General features: G+C 37.5%; 1 protein-coding gene across 1 annotated transcript in view; it reads right to left on the reverse strand.

The window, feature by feature from the left end:
• pxb (putative Hedgehog signaling attenuator pxb) overlaps window positions 1-22,884 on the reverse strand; it is a 111,599-nt gene that overhangs the window by 35,745 nt on the left and 52,970 nt on the right. The window contains exon 3 of the mRNA XM_018444651.1: window positions 12,843-12,955. Coding sequence (XP_018300153.1) covers window positions 12,843-12,955 — 113 coding nt within the window. The remainder of the gene's footprint in view (window positions 1-12,842; window positions 12,956-22,884) is intronic.

A 22,884-nucleotide genomic window follows, 5' to 3' on the forward strand; every position in this document is an offset into this window, starting at 1 on the left:
GTGTCGTAAGTCAATCACACACAAGCATGCGCAACGCTGTCGACAATGTTGTAACAACGTTGCGTATACCTGCAATTGTTGACATAACCTCTAAAAGTGAATCAGTGCCTTTAGTGCTACACTCAACTGATGTAATTATTAGCGAATATTTTTCAGTAATAATACACTGATTCTCACTTTTAGAGGTTATGATTTCTGTACACTGAAATACATTTCATCTACAGAAATCACAACCTCTAAAAGTAAATCAGTACAGTAATACCGAATACAGTATTACCGAAAAATGGTAAATATTCACGGATGATGACATCATTTATAAATGTAACACTAAAGTCAGTAATAATACACTGATTTACTTTTAGAAATATATAATATGTATAATATATATATATATATATATTGGACGCGGAGCATAGAATCGAATGATCTTGACAGACCTAAAAAGACAAGAGAGGATGTGTAGGATAAGAGTTATGTAATCGCAAGGGCTAGGTACTTAGTTAATTTTACTTAAGAACGCATAAGTTTCACTTATGTTATGTGTGTTCAGAATATTATTTTTGTAAAATATATGAAGGAAACATTTTTGTTAATTTTACATTAAACATAATTTAACAATCGTTTGTATGCAGTTCTTATAGGTTATAATACGGTTAAGCCCTGCGCACAATGAAGGAAATATTAAGAATAAGAATAAATATTAAGACTCTAACCTATCAGAAACCATGTATTCAGTTTCTGATAGATTGAAATTTTAATACTTATTCCTGTTTCTAATATTTGTTCCATTGTGCGCAGGCTCTTACTAACTTGAAAGAATACGCCATGTGGGTGTGATTCCCCTTCTTAAACAAAATTTGACCAATAGGACAATAGTAGGAGAGAGTTTCGTACAACTACTTTCCTCTTTCTCTAGGTTTGTCAAGATGAAAGGTAAAAGAAAATTCGCCGCATGTTCCGCCCAGTATTATTGTAAATGTCGATGCTTGCGATCGCCTTGTGACGCATCGTAAAATAGCCCTTAAAACTTCAGTTTCGATCTGCGGATTTGACGATACAATTGCTTACGCAAAATTAAAAATTTTACGATCGAAGGTGTGAAGATTTAAAACTACAAAGCTTTTTTCAAGTTTCAAGAATTTTAAAATCCGAGAACTCTTGAAAGCATAAAAATTAAAATATCTTTGGATCGTAACGATTGCAAAAAATAGAAAACAAGGATTTGAAAGTTCTATTTAATCCGACGAATCAGAGAAAATTTTTGAAGATTCAAAGGTACAAAAATCTAGGAAAGCGTTTAACCATAAGCATTCTGAAGCTCTTAAACTTTAATAGTTCAAAGTTATAAAGATTTGAAAATACAAAAAGTAAGAAATAAATGAGCGATTGTAATTTGTCATTATAAGTCTACTTTTGATTATCCTTGGTGACCAATTCTACATAAATGAGAAACACTGTAACCCTCTCGCACCACCCACCTCCTGCAGGATTCCCTTTATTATTCTCCTCTTAAGTCGCGTCCGCGAGTAAATCACTGCCGAAACGACGGCGGGACAGTTGGCGTATTCAATGTTCGCCAAAACCGGTGGCATAGCCGACATGCATGCTGCATCACGTCGGGACACAGCCGGATGCGGAATTGATGCATCTCGTGAAAGACGCACCGTGCGTCTATTCCACGTTGCAGTGCAGCAGCCTCGTACTTTCGTAATTGAATCGAACCGATCACGGACGATGGTGTGTCGGGCCCTCATCCGATCCTCTTCACTGCGAGATAGAATCATCATATGTTCGCCTACGTGTGTGCGCGTGAGTGTATTTTTGTATGTGAAAATGTACGCGGAAAGAACGATTTTACTGAAGTATTTAAAAATTTAGCTAAATGTAAATCTGAAAATAATTTTGTTGTACTATCAAAAGAATTATGTAGGACACACAAATTGGTTGCTACAATATTAAAACATTTTGTAGTATCATCATGTTTGAATTTCCTATATACATAATTATTTTAATAGTTCAACCAAATTTTCAGATCTCAAATTTTTAGATACTTCAGCAAAATCGTTCTTTTTATGTAAGAGAGAAGAAGGATATTTACATTATTTACTCATCATATTTCTGTGCTTTCGGAGATACACGAATGTTGTTTTCATTCTCAGCTTTTTAGCATGACGCTCATAACGAAAAGATGCTCGAGATTGAAAAATCATGCTTGGATGATCTTATTCATGCAATTAAACGAACGATGTTTATTATTTTTTAGATTTAAAGATAAATCGAACGAACGTTTTCCAGATTAAATGAATATCTCGACAAACCGTTTATAAGTATGCACACAGATATTTATTTTATACGTAAAGAGTTTTTTTGAATCGAAGAATACGCGCGACAATACGGCTTGTTAAAAGTTAGATTTCATCGATCTGGATAAAAAGAACTTCTCCGACGGAAAAGCTCGAGAATCATTCATTTAGTGGAATAAAGTCTGCGCGTGCGGAGCTGCCCCGGACCGGAGGATCGATTAGTATTCATATTATGCGCGAGATCTTCGTAAAAGAGCTTAAGTCTCGCGCAAATTGAAGAACGTATCTACCAGCCACTTATATTCTGTATCTCATTAAACTCGTAAGCTGCGATCATCCACATCGGTCGGGCGAGTCTCACGTAAGCTCGCGAGTCGGAATATCATTAATAAACTCGCAAGCTTGGCAACTCTGTAAAACTCGAAAATTCGAAAGATCGACGATTCGAAGAGTTCGCTACGCTCGACACTTCAGAGAGTTTCTTGATGGCGAGGAGAGAGAATTCACGTTAAAAAAAACCTTGAAGTTTGTAAGTATGAACGATCGAAAGCTCGCAATTTGCGCGTCATCGTGTCAAGAGTCGCATCACGGGAAGTGTCATTGGAAGATTCCGTCAATACCTGCAAAGAACTCATAGCACTGTTATATTGTTAAATTAATTCATAATATCAAATTATACCCAATTTAAGTTATTTTTAATCATATCTATATATCGCCAATGCTCCTATTCAACATGACGTTAATTTTTATTAATAATAATCATTTTAATTAATTTAATTAAAAATAAAATTAAAGAATTTAATTCGAGAAAATGCATTAAATTTGATCGAAATTTAGTTTATTATCTACTAAGTGTATACTATACATTGATATGATTGTTTACTTTGAAATTAACCATAGAAATGAATTAATTTACATTTTGACACACATGAAAGTGAAAACTAACTAAATGTTAACTGAAGAGATTATCATTGCTCCTTTGATATTTAACAGTGTATGTACTCTCGAAAACGATGTCTCTCTCTCCCCGTCTCCCTCTCTTCCTCTCTTGGTAAGGTGAATGCCTGCCGTCGCCTGTGATGACCCGTCATCACCAATTATAACCCATTCAGGCCCACACTGTGAGTTAAATTATCCATAGACCGGGCCGGACTGTCCCTTCTGACTACGTATGTAGAAACAACGAACGTGAATCAGTGGCTGTGTGCCCTCTCGCGCCCTCGTATCGCATCCCTGTCCTTGCATCGCCAGTGTCGCGCCCCCCGATAATTCGTCGAATCGCAGATGAAATTGCAGCGTCGCATATAACACAAGCGATATCGCATGCAACGCATTGCAAAGCGTTGCATCAGCAACCGTTCGTTCCTCGATCGCCGCATACAATAGCATCCTGATTACTCGCGAGAGTTTGTACAAGTGTCTCTAAAATAAGCTAATCAATAACGTTAAAAGATCTGTACATAATTCTGTAACTAATAAATCGTTGCAATAAAGTATTACAGGGAATCAGAATTTTAAAAAATTAAGTCATTTGATTTGCTCTTTACTGAAAATCTCAATGGCTGCGTCCAGCAAATAAAGCAGCTTTGCAAGTGTTATACGATTCAATAATGTGATATTTTGCCTTAGCTTCTCACTGGATCTAATTGTATAAACCAAACATATTAAAGAATTTTACAGCTATTGCAAAATTGCTTTTTCTGCTGAAGCCATTGACTTTAACCTCAACTGGTTTGACTTATATTCTGTCTCGATTGAACTAACGTCCTTGGGTATCTATTACCGAAGTCGGAATTTGAAAAAGTCAAGCTATTTTTGAGAAATTTTGCAGATGAACAATTGGACGGAAGGACAATCGAACCATTGTGAAATTATAAAGTAGTTTACTACGCTGCATTACTTTAATAAAAGAATCAGTAACAGTGAGTTACTTATATATGGAGCAACGACGTCAAATATTTTAAAGGAGAAAAGAGCTTCTACAACCATTATCACAAGATATTCAACGAAGCGAGCATTCTCGAGCGATGTTCGATTTATCTTGCAGGTCTTACCTTACCGTATTATTTTTCTTTGGTATCAGAGCTACTTCGCTATGTCGTATTGTTGTTGGTTTCACCTGCGCGCCAGCGAATGCAAAATTAAAACGGCAGCGATCCCTGTGTCCGAAGTGTGCGAAGTCGAAAGAGATTTATTCACGAAGACGTTCCACGGAGATTCTATTCAAGAACGTTATTGTCTTTGAACTGACCGAAAGTTCTCATAAGTTTCATTCGTTGCAGAATTAAAGAACGTACTGCAATTGTGAGAAAACAAAAATTTCTCTCTCTCAAAATCAGACAGAATTTTCTCTTTTCAGATTAAGCTTAAGTAAATCCAAGGTTCTTTATCTTCTCTTTTGTTTAAATATGTATATCAAGAGATATCTTCATGAGATTTTTACGAATGTCGTAACAATTTTTTCATAATTTTAAGAGGGGATATTCTACAAATTTTTATAATAAGATGATATCTACTGAAAGAAAAGATTGGCTGCTGCAGCAAATTAGATGGTAAAATATGGCATAGCATTTTTAATTGGTTACAGCAGCCAATTTTTGGTTGCAGCAGCCTATCCACAATGTCAATATAGAATTTCATTTTAATAATTAAATATCTTACTAATCTATAGAATTGTAATAAAATTCAATCTCTAGATGTTGAATTATCTACGTTGTATGTACATGTACTTGAGATTTCGTAGATCCGGCACTTAAATTTCACGCCTTCGTGCCCCCCCTTTTGCTACACGCGAAGGTTTAATTCTAATGATCCCAGCAGCCATGTCTGGCAATCTTCCCGTCGGTGTTCCCGGTAATATCCGTAAGTGCATCCCGCGATTTTCTTGTGCGCACCCTTCTTGCAGATGTCTTGTCGTGTTGCGAAAGGGAGGGAAAGGGATGTCAGGGAAAAGGAGGACCGGTCGTATATATTTTTTAAGACACCCGGAGACGCGGTGTTAACAAGCAATGACTGCAACAGCGAAGACGTAGACGAAGAAAGGCGCATGTTGTGTCAAAGTAGTGACGTCTAAGTGTAGCGAGACTGCATCCACTCTACCTAATTGCTGTTTTCCATATAGTCATATATGTGTGAATGTGCTTCGTGAAAATTCCCCGTGGGAAAAATATGTTTACTATTTGTGCAATCCACATACAAAAGCATATTTAGCTATCGAGAGAATAAAGAGCCCGAACAGGTTAAAAAAGAGATATAAGTGCGGAAATGTCAGGTGATAAGAACGGAACTTATTATCGCCGTAAGAAAAGATAAAATTAAAAAAAAAAGAAACTATACGACTGAAGGAACTTAATTCGGTTGATCTTTTTTCTGGCTAAAAGAGAGCATTTCCGGTACGATATTTTACTTTCTTTGATACTGAAATTTTAACTCTTTAATTTCCGGTTGTTTCGTTATAATTCCCCTTCTGTTTCAACAGGAGAATTCTATTTAATTCTTTAGAAGAAAAAAAGAAGAATGCAGAGGGATTTAAAAGTTTTAGTACCAGGCTATGATTTCGCGAATTAAGAATTCAATTTTACATTGACCTGATTCTTCGTCGCGGCTTTTTAATTCGCCTGTTTATTACATTGCTCTTACATGTTTACTCGCCATCGTCATTGCGACGCGACGTCGCAATTTCGTTGGAACGTTACTTGAGAAACAGCTATCGGATTTCCTGGGAATGGACTGAAGGCATAAACAAGGTAAAGAGCCGATCGTCCGATTCGTTTGTTTGTTATATAAAAATAACTATGGGTTGTTTGTCAACCGTCATATACGAATCAGGAACTGTGTCACGAAAAAGAATTGAAAGGATAAGATAAGAGAGGCAAAAAGGATTCTTCAAAGAAAACAGCGGTTGCCAAATTTATCAGCTTTCATTCTCCTATTTAATATCTTTGTTTTCGTCTTTAATGAATATTAAACAGGACATTTGGAATTTATGAGATACAACTTTGGACTTGATTCTGATCAAAATTTGAATTAATTTTCTTACTTGCTTTTAAATAGACGTTCTTAATTTTTTTAAACATTATTTACATACAATAGATTTAAGAAACAATACGTGTATTTAAAAAATAAATTCGATTGAGGTACAAAAGATACCAAAATGAGATACTACCAGATTCAGTTTCTTGTAATATTTTACAAAATTTTTAAAAAATTTTGTTTCTTTTTAAAAAAAATTTATTATTTTTTTTATTATGTTTTAATGTAATTAATGTTTGAAATTCCCAAATTAAGATTTTTGTATTATTTTTGTGTGATCGTACTGTTTTCTGTTAAACATTTTAAAAATCTCTCACGTCGCTGAAAATGTCTCACGTTCTCAGTTTGACACCGACATTCTCCATAAAGATAGACGAACGGAGTACCAGAGGGCGAAACGCTCATGCAATGCAGATCGTTAAAGCAACCTCGTCGTGCCGGTGACCCGAATGTGGCTTATGGAGACAAAGCGCAGTAAGGCGGCCGGGAAATGGAGGAAACGGGAAAAGAGCCGGTGAGGAAGCGCTCACGAGAGAAACGGGCGCCCGCGTTCGTTTCCGTTTTCTCTCTCTCTTTCTCTCCGCAATTCGTCTCTTCCGCTAAGATCCACAGTGGGTGACGTTATTCTACGCAGGAAAACGTTGATAAACCGGATTTCCCAGTTTTACCAAATTACATTTTGTTTGATATGTGCGGCTTTGAAACGTGCCATTTTACGAGCATCTTTTTTACTCAAAATAGTTTTCTAATATTTTTACGATGACCGTATGTCATAGAAAAATAATACTGATCCTAAAGAATTGCTTTTAAAGCGTTAATCCTAGACTGTAGCATCAGTACGTAAATTTTACGTACAAGTGAACGAGGTCATTGAGTGCTAAGCTATGCCTTTAGTGGCCATTAAGAGGTCCAATCTGCCATGCTAAAAGCTAGGATAAGCTACGACAAGCTTTTAAAAATTCACCCCGTTACGTATATCAGTTTAGACTCCCAGTGATCAGTGTTATAACAAAGAACATGATAAGTAATTTCAATTTTTAAGCAGTTTTGTTGTTATTTTGTTCTATTACACATTTTATTTAAGTGTATGAAGAGACAAACAACTGGACAACATATTTCATATCATCATCATAATGTGCCTATCTTTTCTTTCCTTTTAAATTAGTTAGGTTATTTATATTTATAAAAATCTAGATTATAAATATTTTGTTATTAAAAGAGTAAAATATATGAATATAACTTGTAAGTATTACTTATATTAATTAAGAGAGGCCTATTTCGTTTGTACGTAAATTTATCGACAACATACAATCACTCAACACATTGATAACGCTCTCTAGGATTAAATGGGATTATTATTATTACATAATATAATCATACTTCTAATAATTTTACTATTAATTCGATAAACAATGGATTGCGATAAAAATGTTCAATAAATTAACGCCAAATTTGCGATGTAAATGTTTAAGGTTAGGACTTGCATTTGCACATATTCGACGGTAAATGTGGCTATTCGCTTTTCGTTTCTCGATTACGTCGAACGCTACACGATCTCAGTATCTTTAAATAAAACTCGGGATCGGATATCCGCATTCGGTGCTAAACGTGGCACTGAACAAGAGTGTGAATGCGCGAAGTTAAGACGGGATAGAAAATAGAATTGACGATAGTAGAGACCGCAATGGTGGACGAAGATAGCGGTGAGGATGTACGGATGGGAAGAGAACACGACTCTGATTAGCATACAAACTACACGCGACCGTGTCGGTTCTCCGCGTTCTGATTGTGTGCGCAGTGCCGTGGCTAAAGTTGCTGATTCTTATGGCGAAAAACTAGATTTACTGCCTTCCTATTTAAAAACGAAGTATTGTATAAATAATGTTAATAAACTATCAAAAGAAAAATAAAATTTTCTATCGTATAACAATGCCGCAAATTAAGTTTCTCTGGTATTAATTCATCAAGTAACGATGAATTAAATATATATTTTCACATTCTTTATATACATAAAAAAATATAAACAAGATGAGATAAAAATATTTAATACGAGATCTACGTTCATAATTAATTTCTCTATGTAAAAATTTTCTTATACAATAAATATTCGACTTTAAATAAAGCTCTCGTAAAAGAGACTGTCATCTTAAATTTAGATCTTAAATTTAGATTTAATCTTAAACTTAAATCGCGTTCACTCAGGCATAATGGTTACGGTTCTGCGCTTCGTAGGAACAAACACCGAGAGATCCGCAATAATATGGAGAACCGACGACCAACACGAGGACAGAGAGGAACCGCGAGAGCGTGCGAAACAGCGCAGAGAAATGCCGAGAAAAGGAGGCCGATGCCACCCACAAAGCAACGAGCCGCGAGACGCCGCAACACTCGAGACGTCACGCTCGATAATGGACCACAGCCATTACGATAAACGCGAAAACAGAGTCACGATTGTCTCGAATGGTAGAGAAACTTCGCCGATTTTTCGCAACACGGGAACTCTCCATAGGAACCATATGGAAACCGATTATTGGGTTCAGTTCTATATTTTTAATAATTGAAAAGAAATTTATAAAAGAGTAGAATATATTTAATATTATTAATATTTTAAAGAATACATTTGATTTTGTTTTTAAAATTATCAATTTTATATATATTTATTTATATAACTACTCCATGTTTCACCTTTTAAATCTTTTTATAGAGCCCTTATTTATTTAAAACAAAGATATGTACTTTCTTTTTAATTATTTCGGGGACTATCTCTTTTAAAAAATATTAGAATTATAAAATCTCAATGTTTCTCTTCCATTTTTTGAGTAAATTAAACAAATATATATGATCCAGATTCTAACATAACATAAAGACTGACGCTTTATAATGCCATTTTCATGAACAACTTGTAACCAAAGAAAAGTACTCGACACTCCCCTCTATCAGATATCTAATTTTGTGGTCGAGCCTAATTCGCTCCGGCATACGAGTGTTCAGCATGAGTCGTACTTACGATAACCACCCACAAAGCGCGAATATGGGGAACCGGTAACACTTGAGATACTAGCGGCATGGTTGTGTCGATAATGACCAGGCATAACGATAAAACGCGCGAAAACAGGGCCGCCGTTGTCGCGACGAGTGTGCCTTCGAGGGTCGCTACCATAGAACCGCGTTCAGTCGTCAATGCGAGGCACTGTGTTGCCCAAAATTGTCCTCTCGACCGGCGTTTTCTGACCCGATGTTCATCGATCGATCATCAGATAGAGCCACGAGAGGCGTGGATTCACTGCTCATTAGCGGAGAATTAATCGTGGGTTAACAATCCGTTCGAATGATCCAGAGATCGGATGACGTGGACGATCGGACAGAACCAGTTAGGCGAGAGATGTGTTTAAGATTACAAGCGGAGCGTGCAAGACAAATATTAACCGATATGATTGGACGGACGTCCGTGTCTTCGTTCATGCACAGGAAATTTCACGTCGCTGACGTTATCTTCGTTCCGTAAATTCCTTGCGTAGGTCTTTAGAACCTTTTTGCTTTTATAAAGAATTGCGACGCACTGTTTTCTTATTCTGTTCAAGATTAAATGAAGAATGAGTTTCCGTCGTTTGAATTTATTAGAGAGAATTGAAAAGAACGACAAGCGGCTGGTTCGGCAAGGAAGTCACAATTGTGAAAAAAAATCGCATGGTTTCTCGTACGAAAAAGTATAGCATTTGAAAGCGTGCAGGAAAGTCCCGCCCTTCGGATTGTCAACTTCTCCACGCGTCTCCTATTCGTCTTATCGAGTCGCTCCATTTTTTACCGCGCGTCCAATCAACGTGCGACAACGGCGGCGCAAAGGAGCTTTCGCCTGCGGCTATGTCCGTAAATCTCCCAAGTAAGCTACCCCGGACGTCGGTAAATGTATTTTCCCGTGTCCCGCGGATCCACGAAACCGTGCCGACTAGCATGAGCCACCGTGTCACAAATTACTGGCGCGTTGTTCCGCTGTCGGCGGTACGTAACAGCGCCTGGGCGTACGCCCATTTCAGGAATGGCCTATTTCTGCTTTAATTTAGGACTCACTGGAATGCCAATTAGGCGTACTGTTCTCTCGTTGAGACTCCATGGCAAAGGTCGAAATGCTTGTGAGACAATTTCTAAGTTGTCCCATATATTTCTAAAGTGTCATGTATTTGCAAAGAAGAAAAGTACGCTCCAATTTCTAAAATTTTCAAAGGACGAGCGACGAGACAAATCCTGTGTCTGAAAGAACGGAGCGAAACATATCGTGCGAATTTCTAAAATTTCGGCAGAGAACGGTCGAAAAGTTCTCGGTTACCGCTGTGCTCTAAATAAATTACCTACTATGGTTGTTTGTAGATCAGCACGCGGTACTGCGAGCAAGAACCGACGTTGTCTGCGGCAGACTGTAGTAGTGGTGAAACCAGGCGAAGCTTTGTTTTTGGCTAATTTAGGGCCCATTAGTGCGACGACGTCGCCCTATTTCCTTCCTCGCTGCTTGTATCTCAAGATGGCACAGATAAAAATTCCAGGCGAAAGTTCAAATGGAGAAATAACCGTGGCGTTTTACTTATTATGCAACGTCATCTCTACTAATTGTTATATATAACGATATTACGCGCGGTCGCCTTTTTTTCGCGAGAGCGCAAGATGGCATCCTCGTTAATTACGAAGTCATCATCTAATCTCACCGCGACCTAGATCTCGGTGTACGATATGGGAACCAGAGCCACAGGCTGTCGGAAACATGGTTAGGTATTAATTAAAGTGGCAGGCTTTCTCGCCGCATCTTCGGGTGCTCCATTTTCGGGTAATTTAGGATACGCTCAAGAGCAACGTTCTCATCTACGTGCTCTCGATCGCTTCGCTCACTATCAGAAAAGTGGGAAAATTACATAATCGTATCATAAAAACTCAATTGACTACGTAAGGCCACTATGTAGCTATGTGAAAATTCTGTGAGAACTGCTTTTAAGTTTCTTAAGACCGATTCATTTACTCAAGTATCTATTTTACATTTAACGTGTACATATTGATTTTATTGCATAGAAAAAACGATTTTGTTGAAGCATCTAAAAATTTAGCCAGATACAGATCTGAAGATAATTTTGTTGGATCATCAAAATAATTATGTAGGAACGTTAAACACGATGAGCAATGCTGCAAAAAATTTTGACGTTCCAGCAATTAGTTTGAATGTCTTATATAATTTTGATGATCTAACAAAATTTTCAGATCTGTATCTAACTAAAGTTTTTATCTAACTAAAGTCTAAAAAAAAATTTTAGATACTTCAACAAAATCGTTCTTTTCATGCAATAAAACAAAAATATGTACATTACGTTACATATACAAGAAAAATTTTTAGCAAAACCGTCCTATTTGACATTTAGGAAGCAAGATTTTAATCTTTCTAACAAAAATTATAAAGTAACATAGCATATAAGGTTCTTCAAATAGACTACTATATTATTTTTGATAAAATAAGCGCATTTTTGAAAGAAACATTTAAGGAACAAGCTTTAAATCTTTTTAACAATAATTGCAAAATTGTAAAGTAACATATTGTGTAACGTTATTCAAACAGATCACGTACTATATTATTTTTGACAGAATGAGCGCATTTTTGAAAGAAACATTTAAGCTTTAAATCTTTCTAACAATAATTGCAAAAATTGTAAAGTAACATATTACATAATGCTATTCAAACAAATCACTATATTATTTTTGACAGAATGAGTGCATTCTTGAAAGAAACATTTAGGGAGCAAACTGTAAATCTTTCTTACAATAATTGAAAAGATTGTAAAGTAACATATTACATAATACTATTCAAACGAACTACTATATTACTTTTGACAGAATGAGTGCATTTTTTAAAGAAACAGATTTTTGACAGAATGAGTGCATTCTTGAAGGAAACAGAGACTTCACTAAATCAAAAATCGATAGCTGACATTTTGACCATCGACTATGGTACCCGTGACGTAACATTTTCCGAATAGACCTAAAGCTCCCCCTTGGTGCGGCTTACCGCGCCATAGATCATCATCCAGTACGAGGAAGCAGAACAACCGGGGCGCTGTCGAGAACAAACCGATGGATGCTCAAATGCTCGTTTCCTCGTTCCTAGCTCGTTGTTCTATGTTTGGTTAATTTTGTAGCAATCGGTAACGCTCTCTCTCATATCCCCACACCTCACCCTTATTCGCTCCCCATGTGGTCGTCCCTTTCTATTTCTTCGAGTCGCGTAAGAATCCGAAGGTGGCCTGTGCTCTCAATTCCTTAAAATACGGTTACATGCTGAATGACCTCGAATCTCGAAAACACGAGGCTGCACGATGTCACAGCGTGAAAGAAACGGACGTTTTATTGTGAGAAACGACCATTGAAAGCTCGAGGACTTCGCTGCAGAGATTTTTACCGTATCGCCATACTTGTTGGTATTGTATGATATCGTCTGACTGGTAAGAGAAAACGATAACAGAGAAATCTACTTACTTCCAGAAAACGACGGACACAATCGCGGCCATTAGTAGAAGGACCACCGCACAGGTGATGATTAGGGCAGTGCTTTGCAACGACGGGTTTGTATGATAGGAAGCGTCGATCATCTGAAAAGAAAGAAACATCGTTATAACATATTCGAGGAGCTTAAAAATATCTATGTCTATTTTGTAAACAATATTATTATATAAGCTATTTATGAAGACTTGTTTATTTTATCGAATGTATTGCAATATATAGCACGGATATTTATATTGTACACGAGAAAGAATTTTGCTAAAACATCTAAAAATTGATCTAGATACAGATCTGAAAATAATTTTGAACTATTAAAATAATTATGTAGGAAACTCAAGTATATAATGAGAAATGCTACAAATAATTTTGATATTCTAGCAACCATCAGCTCGAGCGTTCTACATAATTATTTTAATGATTCAACAAAATTATTTTCAAATCTGTATCTAATTAAACTTTTAGATACTTTTAGCAAAACCGTTCTTTCCTTGTAGAATCATAGAATAGTTGTGAGAATAGTTTTATGCCGAGTTTTTAATTATCTATTTGTCGAACGGATTTCGACACTCTGAGGTGACTGGGCAAACCGGTTTTGTCGACGATGACCGATAATGAGATCGCGGATATAAATTTTCTCATTTTCTCACCGAAGAGAGTTGCAAAAACGGCGTCGCGCAGTATGGTATTATGCGACGCCGCCGTATTATTATGCGGTCGTCGCGGGTGCGATAATACCGGAAGAGGCGAATTAATCGCCGTGGAAACAGCTTCATTCGTTCATTCCAACAGACTTAATCGAGACAGCGAGCAGCTTTGTGCTGCCATCGTCGTGAAGACGTGCTTTTACCCTGAACATGAAGGGAAACCTGCACGTTAACCGCCATTTGCGCAACAACGTGAATTATTACTCACACACCTCCGCTTTTATTTCTAGTTTATTCCTGTATACGTAGTATTATTTATCGCTATCTTTATATTTGTGGCATTTAATATTTAAAGCGCCAAGACTGCTCAGCCATAGTTGAGCCAAGCATTAAACCATATCTATGCTGTATTTACAGGGAAAATAACTTAATGCTTTTACAAAGAAATGTTGGTGAATCATTTTTGTAGCCACGATCTTCACATATTAAAGTAATTTCTCAAAATAATTTATAATTAACGTGAGCCATTTTATAATACAATGCATACAAGGAAAGAACAATTTTGTTGAAGTATCTAAAAATTTAGCCAGATGCAAATTTGAAAATAATTTTGTTGGACCATTAAAATAATTATTGCACAAAGTTTTTAGATATTCTAGCAATCAGTTCGAGCGTCCTACATAATTATTTTGATAGTCCAACAAAATTATTTTCAAATTTTCTAAATCTAGCTAAAACTTTAGCTATAGCAAAACCATCTTTTCCGTGTAACGACGAAAACCTGATATAGTTTAATAGAAACTTAAAACGGTTAATTAAGCCCTTATAAAAAATTCAAGAATTAATTTCCTGGAATTTTATTAAAGATTAATGATTTAAAAATTCATTTTTCTCAATATCCCATAAGAAGACTTTCAGACTTGATACCCTTTGCGGATGATCTCATTCGAGGTAGTTACGACGAAGAAGGAGGGAGGCGAAAAGGCTGATCCGGGGGATCAATCGTGGATCCTTCATATCGATAACTATGTGAAATACTACCATAACTCTCATTTATGTCTCTGCGCGGGGAGGTATGAAAGATAAGGGAGGCACAGGAGGTGGAGAATTTCGCGGCTGAAATTCCTCGTTTCTCGAACTGGGTATATTCGATATCGGCGACGGCGGCGTAGCGGAACGCCGGAAATTCGTATCGGAATCTCCAACCCCTCCGCCATTGTGACTGGATTCTTCATAAGAGGCACGTAGGTACGCCGGGAAGTGCCTGGGCACACGTGCCGGGTATGATGAACGCAAGGAAAGGAAAGGGAGCGCATTGAGGGAGAGGGGTGGGCTGCTTTCCTCAGTGTGTTACGTGGACCGCTTGCGAAAAAGGGAAAGTGATTTTCACGGAAAAAGGATGGGTTCTCGGGAATGAAAGATACTTCCGATCAGCCAGATCGGATCCGCCACCGTTTCTATTCTCGGTCCCTCGACGTATCGATCGCGAGAAGCATTGTAAGAGCGAAATTCTCATTTACCTGGCGACACCCTGAAAGAGGTATGGTTGGGTGCTAGTTGGTTGGAGGATTGGTTAAAAACATAACTGATAAGTCTCTTGCTAAAGAGGGACGCGGGATACAATACACAGTGCGGAATGTGATAGATAACCTGCTACGTTATTTGGAGCGTCATAAAGGAAGGAAATATCTATCAAAGGCCACGTGGACAGGAACTTCCCTCATCTGAAGGAAGGATCTCATCCTTGAAAACATTTTCTTTGCTCGACTGGAAGTTTGCAAGGTTCATAAAACTCATTCGTAACATTAGAGTTCGCCAAGATGAACATATTCAATGCGAGGTCGAATGATGAATGAACGAGCCTGAGTAATGATCGTTATGAAAGAGCGCTTAATTATTTCTCTTGGCTGAGGGAGAGCGAAAATCGAACCTTAATTTGGTCCTTCGACGAAGTTGGCGTATCGCAAATAATTTGCGAGCCGGATCGTCAGTTAATTGAAAATTGACAGAAAGAATTTTTATTTGTTTCAAGATCAATATTTAATTATATGAATCATTAGAGGAATTATAAGATTTATTATTTACTTTTGCAGATATACACATGTCTCTAATGCACCTTCTCGAAACGAGAAAAAATCTCGGATTATCTCTGGCAACTCTCGTGATATTAAATAATTGAAGCGCTATAATAGCCGGCCGAGTAGTCGGCTTTTAATCGTTGCTAACCGATAATATTTAGCGTGTGTAAAGGTTTAATACACCGCGACACGAGCGTATCTCATGAAAGGCGCGATGAGGAATACACGAGCGATGAGATACATTGTGCGGCATGCTATTTGGCAGTGGGCCAAGCAAAGCAGCATTTATCAAAGCCCCTGTAAGCACATATATAATACACGTGCCACCTATACGACAACGATTGTGGAAGTGCGGATGTGTTAGTACCCTTTTGCCTCCATCATGATTTCTCTGTTTCTTTTTCTTTTTCTGCGAATTTAAATTTTAATTAAAATTTGAATTGGTATTGAAATTTGCCCGCTTATACAACGAACGTAAAAGTCTTTACGCTCGCATTTAAAATTTTACTGCCTTATTATGTTGCTGGATGCTATGTGCAATATACCACGCTCGCCTGTCGCCTAATCTTACATATCTTGATAATCTTGATAAAGAAAATTGCTGGTTATAGTTCCGCAATATAATCACTTAATAACTATTCTCTCTCACAGTTAATTATTAATTACTGATTTAATTTAATCATTTTTTATATATTCGTTATGCTGATTTCTTATTTTATAAGAAAAAATTTTTCTTTTTTATATCCCTCATAATGTAACGTCTACCTATTTACCTGTCTATCGATCTACCTATCTATCTATCTATTCATCTTTCCCTTTTAATGCTTGCTCCTTCTCTCTCTCTCTCTCTAAGCTCGTCCTCTTCTGATCCGCTTCGTCCTCCGCGCGGTGGCTCATCGCTCATCATTACCGTGATATTAATGGCGTTGGCTAATGGATTCAGTTGAGAGACTAGCGTCAGTAAGAGAATCCCCCTTCCTCTAAGTGATCACCTCTCTTCATCTTTCCCTTCCCCATTTTCCTGGCGCGGTAAAATTCGGAAAATAAATACCGATAGCATGCCGTGATGTATTATGTCATTCTCACCAGGAAAATAGACTCCGGAAAAGGCAAGGAAGAGAAACAAAATTTGCGCTCGAATTCTTGAAAATTGAGAGCGGAGGTGATTTCTACGTGAGAGGTAACGGAAAATAGTGGAGAAGAGAAGTGGAAAAGTCACCGAATATCACTCTGCCGCTGCGAAGAGAAAGCGGATTGCGCGATGCACCGTGTCAGTGACGCACAATGTGGTTGCACTTGCAGCTGCATGCGGTTCACCACGATACTCCCCACGCCGCCCGCGGTAAAACGTACACGAGAATAATATTCTAGATACGTTTTTGGTAAATTACGTGATCACAATCACGCTCACGAGATTAAACAGGGCAATTATCGAATAATTCATCACGTATCATAAATTAATTTATGTACATGTGTGACTTCTTGTTCGTGTTATTGTAGATATTAAATTAATTTTGCGATTTCTCTTAAGAATAAAGTGAATATTTGGACAACGTAAATTAGTACCCGTTACCTAAAATAGATTTATGAATATTAAATGATGAGAGACGGCTTTATGAAATTGGAATTTTCATATTCAGAGATACGTTGTATTTTCCGTGGTCATTCTGTGGATGTATTTCGTGAACAGGAAAGAGCGACACCGCCAAAGTCGGGTATGGGCAGCGCATACGAGTTTCCGGATTTACGCGGTGGTACATAGGGCGAATCGAAGCTCGAGTAACCCGACGCCAGATCCAATTAATGGGTTCCTTGTGGAAAGCCGCGCGCGTAGCGCAATGAACGTAACAACGATCGTAATCGGACGGAACTGCATCATAAGAGAGGGTGAAAGTTCTCTGGTTACGGAAGCGGATAGCAGCGACGGGAAAGGGATACGCGACGGTATATTTAGGCTTGGATGTTCGAGCTCCATATATCTATATAGAATATCCAATTAGCTTTATTTCGTGATGAATTTGGGATGTTTAAAATCGATTTTTTACTTTGTTAAGTATTTAGAAATATTATTACTTTATAAAATTAGCATTAATCAACTTTATGCGATATAACATACAAATTAAGCGCATTGGCAGCGCATTCTCTTCAACAGAAATTTAACTCTCAGTTTTTTAGAGTATAAGTGAAATTTTATTCTCAAATTTCTCCAAAATAAAAGAAGGTATCATTCCGATATATTTGGTAATAGAGACGTTGAAAAGTAACTCTGAGTTTTTCTAGACTTTTTGAAAGTCTAGAACAATAAAAAACTGGGCTGGACAAAAAAAAGACTCAGATTGCAGACGAAGGGAATAAAAATATGATTGCAGACGAAGGATTAATATATATAATATATTGCGATCGCAACAAGTGATAATAGATATTTAGCATTACGGAATCCTCTGCCTTTCCTGTTCTTCGCGACTCGTGAAGGCAACTTCGACTATTTGCGAAATGTACTCGGTGTCGCGTGTATATTTTCGCCGTGCATCATCAGATGAAGTTGAGAGATAGCGTTCTCTGATCGGGCAAATATGATTGCAGGCGGAAAGTTAAAGTAGATATTCTGCGATCGCGACAAGTGATAATAAGATGTTTAGCGCAAAGGAATCGAGAGAAACCTCTATTTTTCCTGTTCGCCGCGACTCGTGAAGGCAACTTCGACTATTTGCGAAATGTACTCGATGTCGCGTGTATATTTTTGCCGGTGTACCATCAGATGAAGTTGAGAGATAGCGTTCTCCGATCAGACAACGATATATCAATTAAACGGAGTCTGTTCGACGCATGTACGCACACAAGCGTGTAGCGACAGAATGGCGCGAGGATCGATCGATTCTCGTTCGAGGATTCCCTTCGCTGTCGTGCACAAGAGTGGAGAAGCGATAACATCGCGGGATTGTTTATGGATCGGTGAGCGGCTACTGTTCTTCGGCGCCGCCGGTCGCCTATCGGCCGGCCAGCTAGGCGATGTGTGCATTATTGGATAGACGTCATCTGCTCCCGTTGAAATTGCTCGTCTCGTAGAATAGAAAAAAAGAAAAGAATAAAAAGGAACGTTTTCAACGGTTCGTTCGTCGCACCCGCTATCGGCTCGCCGATGCGTAATTCGCACGCAGTAAGCTCGTTCACGAATGTAAAAATGTTTCTTCAGCATGAAACGTGACGTACGCCGAATTAATCTTGAGTTCCTCGTATCATTCTTATTTATTCTCATCGAAGCAGAATATCTGTTAGTTGTAACACCCGGGAAATAAATATCCAATTTGAAAAATAATTAAAATGTACTACAACTTTGATTGAGTTATTGCAATGCTGCGATTAATTGTACATTATTCTATTAAAAACGATATTAGTGGTAAAGAAATTGCGAGCACGCGCCTGTCTTGTTAGAAACTCCAGATAATCTCGGATTTTCGGACAAGGTTCTCTCCAGAGGCTTATACACATAATCGTTGCCCTAATCGGCCGCCACGGGGGTGGATACAGCATATACAAGTATAGTGGTATCTGAAGGCCAATCTTGTTGGTGAACCGAAGATGCCTAGATTGCGTTGGCGACCGGATGAGTTTCGGAGTTGCTCTCTCTCTCCTCCACTCTTTTAATCCGCGTGCTACGAAGGTATCGTTCGGCATCTTGATCAGGCAACGTTCCGATTAATTAGCGTGCGACCGCTAACGAAGCTCGAGCATGCATAAAAAAAGGGGGATGACATGGGGAAGAGACAGACGGTGGAGTTGAATGGGAGAAATAGAAAAAGGAGGCTCCCTTCGCTTCGCACTGGATACAATCGATATCACGTAATGCGATCTCGCAGTCTGAGTGCAGGGAAACATGTATACATATTATATTACCGAAGGTATATGTTTCCGAATACGTATATATGCATATACGTACGCGTGTGCGCGCACGAATAATACACGTCGCGTTATGAATTGAATACTTTGGGGATGCAAAAACAGAGACAGAGATAGAGGGAGACGTTCTCTATAGATTATACCTTTGTTTCGCTATTCGGGATGCTTGTTAGCAAAAAAATGGTAAATTGTCTAGAAATATTGATTATCTGGCTAGAAAGAGTATATTTTTTATTTTTCTATATATAAAAAATACACAAAGAGAAGCACTGAGAAAAATGGTCTGATTGGATTAAATAAGTAATTCTGATAGAAAATAGTCAAATCAGAATTTTCTGGTTAAATCTACTAAAATTCTAGTTGAAATAACTAGAATTCTGATTTATTATTCTGGTAAAAATAAAAATTCTAATAAATTTTACCAGAAAATTCTGATTAATCCATTTTCAACTAGAATTTTTTTTCATAAATATTTGAAAAATTTTAATATCAAGACATTAAAAGACTAGGCATAAATAGAAACATGCGGATAAAAGAAAATAGAAAAGCTGTTTAATTTCAAATATATTTTCATGTTCCTGTATTCTCTTTGAATAACGAAATAATGGTAATTACGTCATCGCTACATTAAACAATACTGATGTAACAATAATGTCTAACAATGTCCTGCTACAATTATAATGTCCATGATATATTATTGATTCAGATATTCACCCCCGTGGTTTAATTGCAAGCGACCCCCGCGGAGGTTCATACGCACGTGGGCGTATCCGCGTCTGACGCACGAAACGCAAACGAGCGCACACGCGAGACGTTAAATTCAGTGGCACGGCATTAGCATAAACTGCGGGGGGCAACAATAGCAGGAGATGAGACTACGAGACAGATAGAAATGCACGAGGGAAAAGGGTGGCGGAATGTTGGAGTGAATTGAAAATCATCTCGTTGATTTAATTCCCTCTCTCTCTTTCCTTTTTCTTACTTATGATTCTCGATTGTATTCTCCATTTTCTACCTTTTCTTTAATCATGTCCAATGGTATCGCCGATATATCACTAACAAATTTTCATTTAAGTTCAGCCTCGAAGATGACCGATTATGTAGCTGATGCATTTTCTTCAAAGCAAAATTAAAAAATATTTGGATTACACCTAGGACATTATTAGAAATATAAATTTTATTTTACACTCTTCCTACGTCGTTCTCTTCTCTTTTCTGCTTTCTGTTGACAAGCACTTTACCGTAACTGGTTCACGACAGTTTAGGACACGTTAATTACGCATTTGTTCAGGGATTTGCATGCGTTACTCCAATGCCGGAGGGACAGAGAGAATTCGTGCCCATAGTGTGTACAACGATTCGTTACGGGACCTTGCCGTTTGCGCAATCAACGGTCCAATCGGGATTACGATCGATATGCATGTATCTCAATTACACAATGCGTCATTGATTACATTTCATAAATCTGATGATTGCATGTTTCTTTCGTTTCATCCTTATTTTCTACTAATAAAATGTGTATTTTTAATTACTTGAAGTTCAAAAGATTATAAGATCTCTTAGAGAGTTTATAATTATTACTTCAAAATTATTAGCTATATACATAACTTAATTTTGAAATTTGAATCAATTAAATCTACACAATTCTTTTATTAACTTATGGTTCTTATTAATTCGTAGAAGTTTATTTATAAAGCAAATATATATCACCATTATTTTATGATAAAGTATACGTTATTTTCTTTATAGAAAGTCTCGTATTCAACCGCAAATAGAATTACAGAAAAGAGGAATAAATAAAAAAAATTCTTAATTGCAATCAGCAGGCGGTGTCGGAACACATAAAATCCCAACGTGCACTGAATGAGGATTTAGAATTTTCGTGGAAGCGATACGTTTTCGTAGTATCGGGGTCTTTGAGAGGCCGGTCGTAAGCTCAGTTAAGCTCTGTTAAGCACATGCCGGTATTCGCCATAGTCGCGATAATTTCCATGGCGGACGTATCAACGGCGGTGGTCGAGCGCAACAACGCTGCCTAGACGGTCGAATTTTGCCGATGGCGAGTCAATGCACTGGAACGCGCACGATCGAGACCAATGGTAACCAATAAAACGGATGCTGGCCGGCCGTGACGTTCCTTTGCAACGCGATCGGAAACGGATTCGTATTCCTTGATGTATGATGCAATGCGTACTATCAGAATACCACAATGTGGATCAAGGAATCCACGACTGATATTAACGAAATAGCTCTGTGATAATCCCTTCGATGTAACATGTTCAAATCTTTCTACGAAAAGAATGAATTGATTCCCACAATCATAATTTATCATACTCAAATCATTTATTTATCATACTTCATTTGATCGGTTTTTTTAGAATTAGAAAATAGAAAAAAAAATTGTAATCTAGAAACAAAGCGAATAGACGTTAATTCTTGAGGCAGACTGATGGTTCTACACTTAAAGTAGACGAATTATTATATTGTACTCTATGAAAAGATGGTTTTGTTAAAATATCTAAAAATTTAGCTAAATACAGATCTAAAAATAACTTTCTTGGATCATCAAATAATTACGTAGACACTCAAACTATATGTTAAAATTTTTTTGCAGCTCATCATGCTTGAGATTCTGATGTAATTATTTTGATGGTCCAACGAAATTATTTTCAAATCTATGCATCTATAATAGTTAAATTTTTAAATAGTTTAGTAAAATTGTTTTTCCGTGTATCGATTTGAATAATTATTTATTAAAGTTTAGATAATTATCTTTAATGATTAATAAATCTTCGATGCATCATTATTGCTGCGATTATTAATATTGGACTGGAAATAGATCGTATTAATTCCTTAAAAAAATTTTAATTAGCTTGCTTGAATTTAAAGAAATAAACTCTCAATATTATATACATCCATAGGGAATAAATTTTTCGAGTGTACGAAGGGACACAAGAAGATAATGAAAGCGGCTACTCTCCTATCAACAACGTTCAAACTTTCTTGGAAAGCTGAGCTTCACCGGAGCACTCTTCCGAAGAGAATCGTCTTAAAGCGCGCGTGCAACTTGATAAGCGAAGGATAAAATTAATTCGCCCACGGAGCGAATCGAATCGCACGTTGCAATCCCGTGGAAAAGCCGGATGCCAGTGCGCGGCTCCGTTAAACGAATGACACAGATTTTTCCGCGTAAAAGCGAATCCACGTTCCCCGTCTCCGGATTTCAACAAACGAGATCGTGGATCTCTGAGTCGCCCCCGTAACTCGATCAATCGCATCGCTCAGTTGCTTGCAACCGGTCGCCCTCACCCGATCGAATCGATCGAATCGCCTCAAGGAGTGCGGAAAAGGAGCAAGAAGATGATGCGGTTGAACTCGACATCGCCCCGAGCTCCTTCT

Source organism: Mycetomoellerius zeteki, unplaced genomic scaffold (genome assembly GCF_001594055.1).
Source record: "Mycetomoellerius zeteki isolate Tzet28-1 unplaced genomic scaffold, Tzet1.0 scaffold151, whole genome shotgun sequence".
Taxonomy (NCBI): Eukaryota; Metazoa; Arthropoda; class Insecta; order Hymenoptera; family Formicidae; genus Mycetomoellerius; species Mycetomoellerius zeteki.